Source organism: Glycine max, chromosome 10, assembly GCF_000004515.6.
Source record: "Glycine max cultivar Williams 82 chromosome 10, Glycine_max_v4.0, whole genome shotgun sequence".
In the NCBI taxonomy this organism is placed as follows: domain Eukaryota; kingdom Viridiplantae; phylum Streptophyta; class Magnoliopsida; order Fabales; family Fabaceae; genus Glycine; species Glycine max.
Window position 1 is genome coordinate 42961909 of NC_038246.2, and position 17388 is coordinate 42979296.

Genomic DNA, 17388 nt, shown 5'->3' on the forward strand with positions numbered 1-17388 from the left:
AAAATAATTTTTTAAGATTTGAATATATGTGTTATTATTTAGGGATTTGTAATAATTTTGTTCAGTTATAAATTAATTTTAAATATCAATATATTTATTGATCATTAAAAAATATAATTCATGATATGAAATTTCAAGGAATAGCAACTTAGGAATAATATTATTATTTTTACTTCATAATAATAAAATTAAATGATTTTAATCAAATTTTCTAATTAATGTGAAATTAATTAGTTTTTATTATATAGGAATCTAAAGAGAATATATTAAAAAATTATATGATATTTTCTATGAAATTCAAGGTGTTAATTATATTTTTTAATATATGTGTCAAAATCTTAAACTTCAAACTATATGGAACATAGGTAGTAATGTTTTAAATGTGTTAGGATTAATTTTAAGAAATTAGAAGTGAAATATTTTATAAGATTTTATATGAATTTTTATATTTTACATTCAATAAATAATTTTTGAGTAAACTTCTATTATTATCTACTTAAAATTAATTATACAGACTAATATTACTAAAACTTATATGAAATATATTTTTATATTTTTCACAAAGTAGTATATTTTTTAAAAAAAAATCAACAAAAAAATACCTTTTCAAAATAATGTTTGGTTTTGGAAAAAAAATAAAAAGTAAGATAACTTTATCCCACTCTAAAGTTATTAAGAAAAGAAAAACTCTTTATAATTTATATTAGTGTCTTTGTTTTCTTGCGTAACAAGTAGAGCCGAAGGTGAATTATAGCTTTAACACTGGTGTGAAGTGAAACAAGTGGTCTGATTGCTCAGAGTCAAAATCAGAAAAGGGATGCGCGTGGGTCTTTGTTGTCTGGATTTTATAATCACTCCTCAGGGCATGTGTTGCACGTGGACTCATCCTAATGCTTATGTACACCACCTGTCTTCATTCTTATTTTTTTTAATTTATTTTGCTTTTAAATTTATCTATTTTTAATATATAATACTAACAGTATTGGTTTAGTAAATTGTGATTAAATAATAGCATATTTTAGTATTATTAATATATTTTAATTAAATATAAAAATGTTATACATTATGTTTACAGTAATTTTTAAATTTATTAGTGTAATAATTGTGTCATACATGAGTCTTAAGTTTATCAATTATAATTTCTTTTATTTTAAATATACATTATATATATATATATATATATGATATGTTCTGTGCATGAGTGTGCATATCTTTACAAGTATATTTAAAAATATCGTGTAAAAAATTTGAAAAAATTAAATTATAAATAAATAAATTTAAATCACATTGTTGTACTAAAAAATACTTTTAAAATATATATTTATACTAAAATTAAATAATTTTGAATTTTATATTTATATTAAAATTATATTAGAATAACTTAACTTAAAAATAATTAAAGTTATTTAATTAAATTGAAATTACATATACCCCTAAGTTAAAGTTATCACCTACTCATGTGGCATTAATAAGTAAGTAAAATAAAATTAATTTATTTTACCTTAGTTGTTAGTCCAAATACTCATTAAAATATATATTTTTAATCTATAATAAAATACAATACATATTTTTTCGTTATCTCTAATCATCCTCTTTGTGCTTTTTGTTTTTTTAAAATTTAAAACCAAGGCTGTCCAATGGATGTGATTTAAAGAAAATTTTAAGAGTTTTTTTAACTTTAAAAGAGAGAGTTATATACTACACATTTTTGTTTAACAAATGTAACCTTTTTTGTTTTATAAAAATCAATAGAAAATATTTTTTTGTCAATACATTTAAAGCTTAAACTTTATTTATTTTACTCTTAGACCAACCATATTTAAAATCTCAATCCCAACTTAATATTGTTAGCCGACATAAAATAAGAATTTAACACTTGTTTTATGAAATTATTGTCATGGGTGTCAATTAAATGGAAATGATAATATTATCTTAATTTTGAAGTTTAAGAGATCAAATTAAAATTTTTAGTAATAAAAAAATGAATAAAAAAATAAAAAAAAAATTCTCAAGGAAGACTTTGATAAAAAAAAGACATCAGAATTGTTGATGGCAACAATAGAGGAGGAGAGCATTTTTACAATTTCACCTCGGGAGCTTATATACCAAATAGAAAAAAAAACATTGGAAACATTTTCTTGTCTTCCAATATTAAGTTTGTTTTTAAGAGTGAGTTTGGAAAATAAGATTAAAATAATACTAGACAAAAAATTGTACTTTTTAAATAGAAACTACAGTTTTTATACTCAATTTTTTTTCTTTCTATTTTTATTTTTTTTATTTTCATCCTCTAAACTAAACATACTATAAATGTCATCCAAAAAAGTTTGTTTGTAAAAATACTTATGATTTTCTTTTAAAAAAATCTTATCAAGCATATTTGTTACATCATTTTTAGTTTTCATTAAAAAGAAAATAGAAATAAAAAAATAGACAAAGTGAACAACCCATTAAAAATCAAATTGAGAATTTTCTTAACATTTATAAATACAAAACAAAATAAGTACAATTTTTAAATTTTTATTAGACAAGTTTATATTTAATATAATAAAATTGCATTACACAATTAGATTAAGTAAAAATGGGTACTGGTCCATGTCCACCATATTAGGCATTTAATCTTTGTTCACATAATGGGTATAATTATAAGTATGAGTAAATAAATAAGGAGTAAGATATAATAGGAGGGTAAAATAGGCTGGAGAAAAAAGTGAAGTAAGAAAATAATATAGTTACTATAAATGCTAAAGTGAGGTGTGTACTGATAACTGATTGGAACGTGTGTGGTTGGATAATGGATTATAGTGATAGATTCTCGAACAACTCAACTCAATCACTGAAGGTAAAATCAAACAGACAGGTAGGAAAAGGCTGTAGAATTTGGATAGGACTACACAACCACACACACCTTGCACTCAACCCAACCAACCACCAATGCCTTTTTCTCTTCACTCTTTCCTTCTTTCATCTTTGATCATTGCCATTTCTCAAAGGTTAAAATTTCCCCCTGCCTTTTGCACACATTTAAAATAAGCAAATTATTGTCCAACTTTGGAACAACAATGGCCAAGGCTGAACCAGGAGGATCAAACACTTTCCAATAACAGAAAGTTTTTTTTATATATATAAATGACATGATTGTTTTTTATCTCTAATTTTTAATTTATAATAAATTTTATTCCTAAATTTTCAATTTGACATATTTTATCTTCAACTTTTAAAAAATTTATTATTATTTTTTCTTTATTATTTATTTATTAATAGACACAAAAATTGGGATAAAATTTGTTAAAAAATTAAAATTTATCAAAAAATTATGAATTTGGGATAAAATTTGTTAAAAAGTAATAACTCAAGAGTAAAAAAATAAAATTATGTTAGTAGTAAAATGACAAATGTAAAATTTGTAAGATTCTTAAAAACTAAGATAAAATACGTTAAATTAAAAAGTTTTTTTTTTATTGGGATGGACAAAATTGTATTATTGATATTTTTTTATGCTCTCACCTAATTTTTACATTAAATACTTATTTCTTTTAGTCCCTTAATCAATATTTTTTTATTACTGCTTAGTTGACAGCTTTAAATTTTTATACTAACAGTGGATAACAATTAAATTTCATATTTTTTTTTAGTTTTTAATAAAACTATCGATGATAAAAATATATGTTTAAAGGGTTGTGTTAGAATCGGTTTGCCATAGGTTTAAGTAAAATCATACCTTAAGTTTTTAAAGCAAGATATTGTGCTTAAGGCTCGTGGATGAAAATGAAATATTAATGAGAGTGAAAATTCCACATCAAACTAAATTTTTCAATAAAAAATCATCTTTGACATATCTAATTGATGTTTTTATTTTATAAATATCTAATTGATGTACTTTGTACTAATAATAGGTGACTAAAAAAATGTATTAAAAAGGTGTTAAATAATATATTGTCATGGTCAATAAGAAAGATACTGATAGTTAAATCTCACCCTTATCATACATATTATCAATCTAATAAGAATGAAAAAAAGAATAAAATTGACGAGACAAAAATTAAATTTATTACATTAAATACTTTACAAACTCTAATATAAAACTCATGGTCAAGGATATCTAAATTTAATATATATATATATATATATATATATATATATATATATATATATATATATATATATATATATATATAAATATAATGTGTTCCTGTGCGTGAGTGTGCATATGCTTACAAGTATATCTAAAGGTATCTTGTAAAAAATTTGAAAAAAAAAAATTAAAAAAATATACTTTGATGGGTTTGGGTTTTATATGATTTGTAGAAATGGGTTCATATGAGCCTTCCACCACTAGACCATCATGTTGCACTTTAAAAAATATATTTTTTAATCATCCTTTGAAATAAAAGAAAGTCAAAGCTATGAAGTAATTTGATTCGTTTATATATATATATATATATAAAAGATAGTATTTTCTGTTTTTATTTTTGTAATTACTGAAAATATAAATTAATTATTTTAATAGTCAAATAATTTGAATTATAATAATAATTACATATACAATTTATTTAAAATTGTATGAGTAAATTAAAATTAAAAACTGTAACGATTTTTGGTGGGTTTTCTTGAATAAAAAAACTTGGCAGGTATAAGGGTGGATTTTAAAATGTTGTTCCTTTGCTTTTTAATCTTGAACCCGAATTTGCCCTGCCATAGTTAAATCTCACTCTTATCATGCATATTATCAATCTAATAAGAATGAAAAAAAGAATAAAATTAATGAGACAAAAATTAAATTTATTACATTAAATACTTTACAAACTCTACTATAAAAGTCATGGTCAATATTATTTGAACCATTTATATAAATGGCATTTCATTATATTAATTACTCAACACTTAATAAAATTTAAATAAAATTGTAATTGGACTCTGGTGGACTTTTTTTCAAACCTAGTAAAACTTCATGGGTAAGAGGATGACTTTTAAAATTTTATCTTATCATTTTTAAAATCTGAATCCGTCTCACTTTTTGCGAGAAAAAAAATATCTAATGAAAAAGCTAAAAGAAACATAAATTGAATTCTTAGCATTAAATATTTTACAAATTTTATGGTTAATATTTATTTCAACCATTGATTTAAATGAAATCTAATTATTTTAATAATTCAACCCTTAATAAAATTTAAAAACCATAATAACTTTTATTTGAATTTCCATGAACCTAATAAAACCTGACAAGTATGTATAAGGATTGAGGATGAATCTTAAAATCTTTATTATTGTCTTTTTTAAACCTAAATTGGCCTGACTTTTTGCAAAAAAAGAGATAAGAATAATCAAATTCATTCTTTCTGATGCATATCGATCTAATAAAAAAATAAAAAAACGACAAAAATATGAAATATGAGTTGAATTCTTTGCATTAAAAACTTTACAAGCTCTATCATAAAAGTCATAGTGAATATTATTTGAACCATTGATTTAAATGAAATTTTATTAATTTAATAACTCAACACTTAATGAATTTAAAAATAAAATAAATTCATGAATAAATTACATACATGATTCTTATGATTTAATTAATTTACATTAAATATATATTTTGAACCTTTTAGTTCAAGACCTTAAGTCAGATACAAGTCAACATTTCCTACAAAAAGAATATAAAAACCTACAAAGTTATACACTTCACGCATGCCTTATTCTCTAGTCATATTTTTAGTTTGATACTGACTTCTGAATTTTTGCACGTGACATCCGTCCCCTTGCCTTTTAGATCAGGAACAAAGACATCCTAACGTAAAAAGTAGAAATTGGTATAGTAGAGACCAACTTCAAAGCTAGCAATAAGCACACAAAATTACATGAAGGTTGAGTTTAGCAAAAAAACAGGTTAACCTTTCATACTGTAACAAATCATGGTAAAAACTTCCTTTAAAAAATATAAAACTATCATGTAAAAAAAATGTTTGAATTATAACTTATAAGGTTGTATAAAAAAAAAGTATAATAATATAATTTGAGGGGTACAATACTTATTTGGTCCTGAAACAAGATGATAACCATAACCACGATGGGCCATATATGGGAAATGTGCCGAGGATGGTCCCAAATGATTTTCCTCCCAAAGAATAAAAGAGAAGGAAATCATCTCATTTATTCACTTCCCAATTCGATAGCAGTAAAACGGTAAAAGATGCCTTTTCCCAAAAAGTCCCGATGAATCCATATCCACACCATTTAATTATTTTATTCATTTAAGTAATGCAATCCAACTAAAGTAAAAAAAAAATCCAAACAAAATAAAATGGTCGGATTATTTTTGGGTTGTTGAGTTTCAAAAGATACAGCAACACAGCACAATCACACCACAAGACAACCTTTTTTTTTTTTCTCTGATTTTTTGAAGAATTAAAATTAAAATTAAAATAAAAAAGATGAAAAATATAAAATCTAAATATCTGGAGGCCACGAAGTGTTAGAATTTCTTGTCATTGAAGGTACCCTTCTTTTGTTGCTTGATCCTCAATCAAAGACCCATCTTTTCCGTTTGGCTTAGGGAACTTCAGCACTGAAGCCCTAATCCCACCGTATCCATCCACCGCAGCACACACCCCCTTTTGCTGCTTCTTCTCTTCCAACATGGGTCGCGAAACTATGTGCCTTCCAACCCCACCAACCACTGCCACCACCACAGTGAACCCAGTGCCGCCACCAGCACCAGCACCACCTACCTCTCTTGCTCCTGGCTTCAGGTTCCACCCAACTGATGAGGAACTCGTTATCTATTACCTCAAGCGCAAGGTTTCTGGCAAAAGCTTCCGATTTGATGCCATATCCGAGGTTGACATATACAGGAGCGAACCCTGGGACCTAGCAGGTCAGTCTCACTATTTCCACTTTATTTCCACCTTTCTCTGCTTAAATTTGAAATCTTTGCTGTCTTATTTCTCTGGGGTGTTTTTTTTTTTGTTGGGTGCTTTACCTTAATGGGTTTTCTGGGTTTTTTTTAATGATGTTTTTTGCCTCCTGTGGATGTTTGTGGGTTGAATGTTTGTGTAGATAAGTCAAGGTTGAAGACTAGGGACCAGGAGTGGTATTTTTTCAGTGCACTGGACAAGAAATATGGGAATGGTGGGAGGATGAACAGGGCTACCAGCAAAGGGTACTGGAAAGCCACTGGGAATGATCGACCAGTGAGGCATGACCAAAGGACCGTGGGGCTGAAGAAAACGTTGGTGTTTCATAGTGGCAGAGCTCCTGATGGGAAAAGGACTAACTGGGTCATGCATGAGTACAGGCTTGTTGAAGAGGAGCTTGAGAGGGCTGGGTCTGGATCCTCTCAGCCTCAGGTGAGTGAGATTACAGAATTAATTTTTAGAAATTGAAGCCTGAGATGGACTTAATCCGTATGAATTTGTGCTGTTACCTTGCAACAAATAGGGGGTCTCCTCATTTTCTTGTTGATAAAATAGAGTAGTTTAGCTTAAGTTATTTTACGTGGTTCCCGAATCCCGGCGAACCAAAAATTGTGTATATGACACTTGGATGCAGGTGTTTGAGCTTTGTTCTTTAGTAAATGTTGCAAGAATAGTTTGCTATGTACTGCGATATGGACATTGTTATTATGTTACAAATGGTTAATAATTTTTGTGCATTTCTCTGTTCGATGGAGAAGGATGCGTATGTTTTGTGTAGAGTGTTTCACAAAAATAACATAGGACCCCCAAATGGGCAACGGTATGCGCCCTTCATTGAAGAAGAGTGGGATGACGCATCGGGAATGGTTCCAGGGGCAGACCCTGGGGATAACCGCTCTTTTGCCCACCAACCACATGTTGAAGGCAAAAGTGGTGTTTTATGCGCCGAAGGGAGAAATGGTGCTTTGCAGGTTAGTTCCCTCCAAGTTTTTTGAGTGTATATTCAATATTTGTTATTAATGATTAATTTTGTGGATTCTTCTTGGAATAAGTTTATTGATGCTTTGCATTTAATTTATTTACGATCATTGAATATTCATTAGAAAAAAGTGTTATCAACGGTGGAAGGCCAATGTTCCATCATATAAACACACCATTGTGGCCTATGGCACTGACATAGCTGACATCCCTTCACAAATTGCCTATGGCGGTTGGCAAAAAATCCGCCACTTCATTCCACCATGGCAGCCATTGTAAAAAAAAATGCAACAAAGCTTCCCAAACCATTCTGCCATGGGTTTGGGAAGCTTTGTTGCATTTTTTTTACTCTAGTTATTTTGAGCCTTCCTTATTAAGGAGATCTCTTCATCCTCCAAACACACTGTATTTTCTTCCTTTTAGCCGAAATGATTCTTTTGTTCTTTTTTAAAAACAATAGTAAAATCGATAACGGTCAGTTTCTATTTAATATGTTGATCATATGTCAGTTGTAAATGTGCAATAATAGTGTTCCCCACGCCACATCGGTATTTTGTCCGTTTCTCTTTTCTCCCCGTGGTGGATTCTTTATCCTTCATGTTCCCCTACTTTGTCTATTGTTGTCTTAATGTTTTCTTTTCCTTTTTTCCAAAACTAAAAAATTATATGCTGTAAGTTATATGTTTTTTTGGGGTATTTGTCTTAGTCTCTTATATCAGTTGATTCAATTCAAATAAAAAATATCAATTGATTCAATGGATTTTGCTATTTGTTTTTCAAAAATCCAAGATTTTGAGCATTAAAAATAGATCCATGCACTAATAAAATTTTAGTAGATACTGTTTGGTATGCCAGAATCACTTTCAAGTGACACAATACTTCGTCTCTCTCTGTTCACTTTGCTTTCTTGAATGGGTGATTGCTTTTGAGTGGCACAATTTTTCCTCTTGAATGTTGGATGTTCATTGAGCTTTCTTAAATAGGTGATTGCTTTTGAGTTGCACAATTTTTCATCTTGAATGTTGGATGTTCATTGAGCTTTCTTAAATAGGTGATTGCTTTTACTTACCTTATGTACTTATCTTCAGAGGAATCTTGCAACATGAAAATTCTTGATGCATGTTGTGGAATTGTGGAAACTTTATTTAAGAGTTTGTGTAAGATCATGGGATTCTTTAAACTACCTGTTGGATACCAAAGACAATGGGAGAGAAATGAGCAAGCAATCGTTTTAGGGTGAAGGGCCATTTTAGCTTGAAAAAAAAGGTGAAAATGAAAGATGCTAAATTTGTGGTTACATCCGTAGGAACTAATCTGTTTCACTGGCCTTCCTCTTTACTGTGAAGGTGTGAACCCTTCCAAAGACAAAACCAGATGTGGTTGTCAAGTTTGTCCAAGGCCATTGATTTAGTTGGGCATGGTGTTGCCATCAACACAATGATGAAGATGCTGCTAGTCCAACAACCTTAATCCACAAATTAGCTATAAAAGATGAGTACTAAAGAGACCCATTTTGCCCCATTGGAGTAAATGTCCCAAGACTTATTATAGTGGCAGATATTCAAAGAACAACCTTTCTAGCTCAACCAACAAACCCAACATTGAGAATTTCAGAGTCCAAATTGTGAGTTGGCGACCAAGAGGACCTTACCTTTTCTTTTTTGCATTTTTAGAAAATTCTGTGGTTTCTTTGTGAGGGTGTACCTATGTAGGAGTTAGGTTGGGTAAGGAAAAGTGAACTTTGGGGAAGAATTGTTCCTTGGTAGAATGGAGAAAATCCACAAAAGTTTGGATACTATCCACAGTAAACATTAAGGGTGCCACTCGACTTAGGTGCCATTAAGGTTGAGCTGGTTACGATTTCTTCACTATGTTTGAAAAGAAATCCATCTCCTTTAATAGGGCGTCTTACACTTGCTCTTTGACCATGACTGGTAAGAGTTCGCTTAATGTCTACTAATGTGACTGAGGATATGTAGATACTCGACTTAGGTGCCATTAAGGTTGAGCAATGGGTTGATTTTGGATGATGCCACTGGGTGAAGATTTGCATCTAGTGAAGTTTTTTGCAACAATGATGTGACATAGCAAGTTAAGGGTGAGTTTGGGACCTTTCCACCTAATGAGAAAGTCAGAAAGAAGTAAAGAAGAGGAGAGACGGGGAAAAATGAAATTTCAAAAGTGAAAAATGAACAAAGAGGGAAAAATTAAAGAAATGATGAACAAGTCTGAACACTGATTAATTTTAGATTGTGACTGCATTGTTCTTTCTCTTGTCAAATAAAGTCTAAACACTGCATGTAAAATAAAGCATATGTGAAGTGACTGCACAACCCTACTATCTTGGGTTCTTTCACACACTTTCAGTAGGGTTTGGATACTGAGAAAATTTCACACTCTTCCAAATGTTTGTTCCCAAAATTTACCAGGGAGAAGCAATGTTAATTAGCACTTGTGTGATCAATAGGCTGCCTTCTCAATCTCTCATGTCCTGAATGGCAGTATTTTGATACAACACATGTTGTCCTTCTTTCCTTCCTCTCATATTATAACTAGTCTTCCACCTCATGTGTTTGGTTGTACTTCGTTTGCTTATGTTTACAACCAAAATCGTAGCAAGTTAGACCCTTGGGTTGTCAAGTCTGTTTTTATTGGGTAGCATCAAACAAAAAGGTATACAAGTGTTATCATCCCTAGAGTGCCCATTGAGTAGAATCACCGAGTAGGAAGTGAAAAGGAGAGCTCTGATATAGAGAAGACGTGGTATAAGAGACTGGCAGGGAGAATTATTTGCTTGGCCCATACTAGATCATATACTGCTTATGTGACAAGTGTGGTCACTCAATTCATGCATGATCCACGTGAAGGACATCTACAAACAATAAATAGGATTCTTCAATACTTCATGACAAGTCTGGGGAGAAAAGTTACCCATGGAAGTATACATAAATGTAGACTATGCGATGGAAGATCCACCTTTGGATATTACATGTTCTTGGTTGGAAACTTGGTGACTTGGAGGAGTAAAAAGAAACTGTGGTTGCAATGTCGAGTGCAGAGGTGGAGTTTCAAGCTATGGTTCATAGAATTTGCGAGGTGCAATAGATGAAGATCATATTTGATGACAATGACATCAGGATAAAGTAGGAGAAACCTATAAGGTTATATTGTGATAATAACTTTGCCATCAATATTGAACACAATCTGGAACATAACAAAACCAAACATATAAAAATAGACCAACACTTCATCAAAGAAAAGTTAGAGAGTGGTCTAATAACTACCACACACATCCCTTTGGGGCTTCAATTGGTAGATGTGTTTACCCCGGGGCTTTCCACAGAATGATTTCAAATTCTTACTTGCAAGCTAAGAATGATAGATATCCATTCACTAGCTTGAGGGAGAGTGTTGGCATGGCTATATTTGATTAGATACTATCTGTATCCATTTGAGTAGAATTGTGAGTGTAATTATTGTTATTAGGGGTTTGATTGTGTACAGTTTTAATTTGTGATTTTTTCCTTATTTCCTTGCTTAGGGTAGCCTCATCAGGATTTATATATGTGTACAAATTTTTTACATTTTAATCAAGAGAAACAATTCAGTCATTCCTCTCTTCTCTAATATCAGGTAGGGGTCTTCCATGTCTTTCTAGATTTCATTATACTTCCTTATTTGATTTGATTAGGATTAGGAGTCTAGTACCAATTAATATGGGTGTATGCTCTGCCCGTATCACATCATCTGGTATGATGCTGCTTTATAAAAAAATATGTCTTTGTTATTGCAATGCAACTTCTGTTTTGGTGTATGCCAATTATATCAACCCTTTGTTCTTCAAAATCTTCAACAAGGATCTGAATTTTGATGATCTTGATCTAGAGTTACCGACTGTCTGTTTTAAGTTCCATTCATTGGCTTCACATTTTGTTGTTTTTTAATTGTTGCAGGACACTCAATCTTTCAACAAAGCTCCTTTTGATGTGAACAAGCTTCCTATAGAAACTCAAAATCTTCTAGCTGTGTGCAAGAGGGAAAGCATGGCTGAGTATCCATCACCCGAAAAGGATGATAATAATTGTAAGCACATGGATGACTACCCTTCACCTCAAACAGATAATCCAAAGCCTTTCTCTCAAATATACAAACGAAGGCGGCATAACTTGAACTCCAACAACTCTCATGTTTCTGGAGATTCAATCCGAACCAGCCAGGATCCGTGCTCCTCTACAATAACTACTGCTGCAACTGCACTCCCAACCACTAATGCTGCTGCTGGCACAGCCACCAACACTGCACCGAAAAAACATTTTCTTTCCGCACTGGTGGAGTTTTCGCTGCTAGAGTCCCTTGAATCAAAGGACAGCCTTGCTTCAATTAAGACACCGGATTTTGACGTGGAAAATCTTGAGTCATCCATGCCTCCAAGCTGCGCAAAGTTCATCAAGGAAATGAAGAGTGAGATGCAGAAGCTTTCAGTTGAAAAGGAGACGATGAGGTTTGAGATGATGAGCACACAAGCAATGATTAACATTCTCCAGTCTCGCGTCGACGTTCTCAGCAAAGAAAATGAGGATTTGAAGAGGATGGTGGCCCAAAATCCTTAGGAATCGGCAATGCCAATCCCTTGTATCAGTGTAAGTTAGTTAAAACTGAGTAATGAAGCTCGGTCTTCCGGATATTTTCTTATTTTTCTGAGTAAGAATTGTAGTTCGTTTCTTTGGCTAAACTTGTCAAGTTATCATTTAAAACTTGTCATCGTGTATCATATGACTTTCAGTTTCCCAGTGTTGTGAAAATGGCCATGTTAGTTCTTGCTTCTCTGAATGAATAGATTAGCATCTCAATTTGATAGCTGAAAATAGGAAAATTGATGGTTCTTTTATGACGTTCGTTAGGAAAAATATTAATGAATTTTAAATATTTTTTTAACCCCTTTTATTTACAAAATTATAATGAAAATGAAGATTTTTATTATTTTTATATTAAGAGAATGTCTATGAAAAAGCTTATTATTTGTTTTTTATTTAAAATTTTTTTGAAATTTTTTTTTGACATTGACCAGGATAATCTTTGTTCCTAAGTATGGTTCTATGCAATGAGACAATTGGAGTTACGTTTTTTTTTTGTAAAAAAATATTTGTATGTTGATATTTTTTAATTTTAAATATTTAATCTTTTATTTAAAGGCTCTCATGATGAGGGTTAGGTCAATGATAAAACAATTAGACTTTATGTTTTTATTTAGTTTTTTTATATCATTAATATAGAGTATCTATTAATTTTATTGATAATTAATTTTTGTTGAAAAATTTGACTTATCACTTTTAGTGTAGTCTGTCTTTTCAATCATGTTATTCATAAGACTCGAATTTAAAATTTTACTGAAGATCGATTCTATGATCACTCGGATTAATAATTTGTTGGTTACCACAAGCTTTAAGTCTACCAACAAAAAAAAATATTTGCTTTTAATTTTTATAAAGTAAAAATAAAAGGTCCAATATATTTTTTTTAAAAAATTTAAAATAAGTCTCATTTGTTATCGACCAGTCCTGCCCATGAAATATATCAAAATAAGTAGCTATCATTGATTTTGTATGGCTTTCGTAGCAACTAAATCAGAATTGCATCAAGGTGGCTATTATTGAACCTTTGTTTTAATTATATAAACACTGCATTTTAATAGCTAAAATATTTTATTATTAAGATTTTTAGGACTATTAAATTACTACAACATATGTTCCAAATTTTTTAAGAATTTAGAATTTAGATTTTTAAGAATTTAGATAGTGTTGCAGTTAATCGACCTTTTATTTATTTTGAGGTTTCATTTATGCATAATTTAGTAGAGTAGAATGGAATGAAATAAAATAAATATTTGAATTATAATAATGTGCTGGTACAATGTATGGGGGATTCATTGAATTATTTTAAAATTTTTTTTCTTTTCATTCCTTCCTCCTCTAAGAAAATGACCATTAATTATCATTTCATATAATTATAAAAACTAGATCCTGATTGTATTTTGGTGCAGTATTATTTATTTTTTTTGGATACAAGGATCCTGATTATATATTTTTTTTCATATAAGAACTTCACTCTAATTGTTCTAATTATTTTATCATACGTTCTGAAATATAAAGTTTACCATAATCTTTATAATTATTTTATAAATAGGGAACATTCTTAATTAAAGTATTATTGAATTTTTATTATGGTGATTCAGATTTTTTTTATTCTTTTTAATTTCTTTTGGTAATTTCTGCACACATACAACATATATGGTAACAAAAGCGTATTCAATTTAGCATTTAATATTATAAAATACTATTAAATAAATAAAATAAAATGAAAAGAAAATGTTTATTATACACTCGTATTGCTTTCACGTCATACACAGCCTGTAAATCATTGAATATTCATCAATCCAATATCTAAGTTGATGATTTATTCTTGTATTTACTAAGCATAATAACAAAATATATGAAAGCAACTATCCAGGACTGAGGGCATGGAGAAGATGAAACAAAATAGAGAAGACACACGGCGAGGGGCATATGACAAACATTAACCAAATAAAGGAGACCTAACCTCACACAGTGAATAAACGAATAAAACTAAATCATCATGCATGCATGCATGTGAAATGAAAGAAACAAAGAAGTAATAGAAAAAGGTAAAGTGAGAGCGAGGGACCAAACTCAAGGTGGAGGCGCCGTTCTGTTCTGGGGTAATGGCTCTTTGATGGTAGCTTGTTGGGTTGGTTAATTATGTTCTTGCTGGAAGAAGAATAATGAGATCGAGTGTGTTATGAGTTTTGAAAATAGCTAGTGAGAGTGCTACATATATGGCTGAGTGAAAGGAAGAATAATGACTAGTGTTCTCTCTTCTGTGCTCTCTGAGTCGATTCCCCAAAATGTGTTACCTCTGTGAGTGGTTTCTTTACGTGTTTGTGAAATACTAATGTCCCTGCCTCAGTGGTGCTGTTTGTGAGAAAATAGACAGAGAAACCACGTAAAATAGACAGAGAAACCACGTATCGTACGTGCAGATATATAGGTATATATATGTCTGGGTGAGAGAAGATAGTGTGCTAGCTAGAGACTACGTGAAAAAGAATATATAAAAGATTAGCGTATGTATTGACTATTGATCATATAAAAACAAAATTGGTTCTTGTACAACCAACAACCTAGCTATCTATTCAACACTTAAGAAAGAAAGTGATAAAAAAATAAATATTGCTATATAACAGGTGACTTGATGCAATAGAAAATAAAGTATATTAGAAAAATGTATATATATATATAGAAATTAAAGTATCAAAATATCGTTACTTGATAAAAAAAACTGAAATGAAAGATCCCTCGCCTCCATGACCCCTTTACCTTGCTTCTAGTTAATTTTGTATCAGTGAAAGAAAAAAAAAAAGGAAGAGGTGGCAATGTGGCACGTAGAGGCAGGATAAGGTGCAGTGTTGGGCAAGAAAAGGAAAAGATGGGGAGACACTAGAAAGATCATTTTCCCTCTAATCCAAAATAGCATGCACCATCTTGCAACATTGCAACATTCCTCTTTCTTTCTTTCTTTTCTTTTTGTTGAAAAACATTGTTCTTTGAACTTCTACTGTTTTTTTTTTTTTTTTTTTTTTTTGCGTTTTCTTTTTCATTATTTAACATTTCAGGATTTTTCTCAAACAAAAAAAAGGTAAAATTCATTTGTGATTTTAACAACGTTTTTTAAAAGGACAATTTTAAGCGATGAATAAAATAAATAAAAGCGAGATTTTAAAATATATTCTTTATACACACAAAAGGAGAAGATCAATATCTTAAAATAAATAAATAATAAAAAACTTAGTCAAAATTGAGTGTTCCCAATATCATTTTTGTATTAAAATTATTCTTTATCTCGTTCTCTAATATGAAACTCTATTGCATATAAATTTTATAAATATTTCAAAAATATATTTTTTATATCAGTTAGAAAAGAAACAACACAAAACTAAGGCGTAAGCCCACAAGAAGCCAATTACCAAAATAACTTGGAAGCAGTAAGTTTGCAACAAGTAAATTACAGCTGTAATACTTTTAAGCTAGGTTTCTTAAAATTACATGTAATATTTTTTTTACACGATTAAACTCTTTAATTATTTTAACAATGTTATATTGATACTTCTTATATATTACATTAATCTCTCTTATTTCTTTTTTCAAATCATTATATTTTATATCCCAAAGAAGGTTTCAATAATGATAAAAAAATGTTTATGTGCAATTTGAAAAAATATCAAGAGTTTTGTTGGAATTTACTCTAATACTAGTACAAAATATAGAAAATTACTTGAGCACGTACGGGTTTTCAGGTTAAAAAATGGGATTAATACGGTCAGATGCTGGTTTAATTATTTTGTTCACCCGACCAATAAATATTTTTTTTTATAAATAAATATTAATAGTTAGTTTTTATTAACCAATTAAAACCCTAACCATAATAACATTTTGAATCCTCTTCCTCTTCTATTTTGGCCTTTACCCTTCTTGGTTGAGTCATGAACAACAAGGACAGTTCATATCTCTTCTTTTTTCCAGAAATAATTTAAGATGACCGTTGTTTGCCTTTGCCATAACCTGTTGACTAATCGAACTGGGGATAAGCTTTTTAATTTACCTACCCTCTTCATTATCAAAAAGTTTTAACCGTTATTGTTTGGTTCACACAAGTTTCTGTATTTTTTTTCTTAAGTATTTGATTACGACTAAAATATTACTAAAGGTTGTATCTTTCGGAGCTTATAACCAAGGAAAACTGGAAAAACAGATTCTTAAATTTCAATAATCAAACACGATATATTATTCTGATTCTGCATGTTTCGTCAGTATTTTTGGGACTTGGTTGGGGTGAAGGGCAACACCAGGACACTGGCCATGGAGCTTCAGGTACTGATTTTGTACTTTCATAAAGTAGAATTATTTTATCTTTGCTATATTATTATTGTTGTTGTTTTCAGGCCCTTGTTGATCATGTTCATTAACAATAACCACTTTAAGCTAAGGTTTCAAATATATTAAGTGAAAGTATGGTGAACGCATGGAGAAAAGGGCAAGATTTCCCCTGTTATCTCTTCCTTTCGATCTATGCATCATGAAACACCATGGTAATTTACCTTTCATTCCTTGTATACTGTTTTACTCTCTCATATTTATCCCCATAATATATATTGTCAAAACATAAAGTGCTTAATGTTGTGTGTTTATGATATAGGAGTGCTAAATGTTGATTTTATCATAAGCTTCTTGTTATAATCTGTGTCTAGAGAACGTAATAAAAACCAATTTAACAAAAGAATAATTGTGGCACTCTTTTACTCTGTTGTATTGTTATTGTATGCAGTGATTGCAAATCCTGATATGATGTTTTAGATCATGAAGTGGCCATGCAGCACATCCACTCACCAAGATTAAGGTTTTTTCTACCTCTTTTTCCTTTTCTTCTC

The 17388-nt window shown here is 30.1% G+C and overlaps 1 protein-coding gene across 1 annotated transcript; it reads left to right on the forward strand.

Annotated features, from left to right (window-relative positions):
• Positions 1-6334: 6334 nt before the first annotated feature.
• Positions 6335-12688, forward strand: LOC100782028 (NAC domain containing protein 50). The gene is made up of 4 exons (XM_003536238.5): positions 6335-6868; positions 7051-7340; positions 7667-7879; positions 11840-12688. Exons 1-4 carry the CDS (start codon positions 6631-6633, stop codon positions 12494-12496), a joined length of 1398 nt encoding a protein of 465 aa, XP_003536286.1. The 5' UTR covers positions 6335-6630; the 3' UTR covers positions 12497-12688.
• The last annotated feature ends 4700 nt before the right edge of the window (positions 12689-17388 follow it).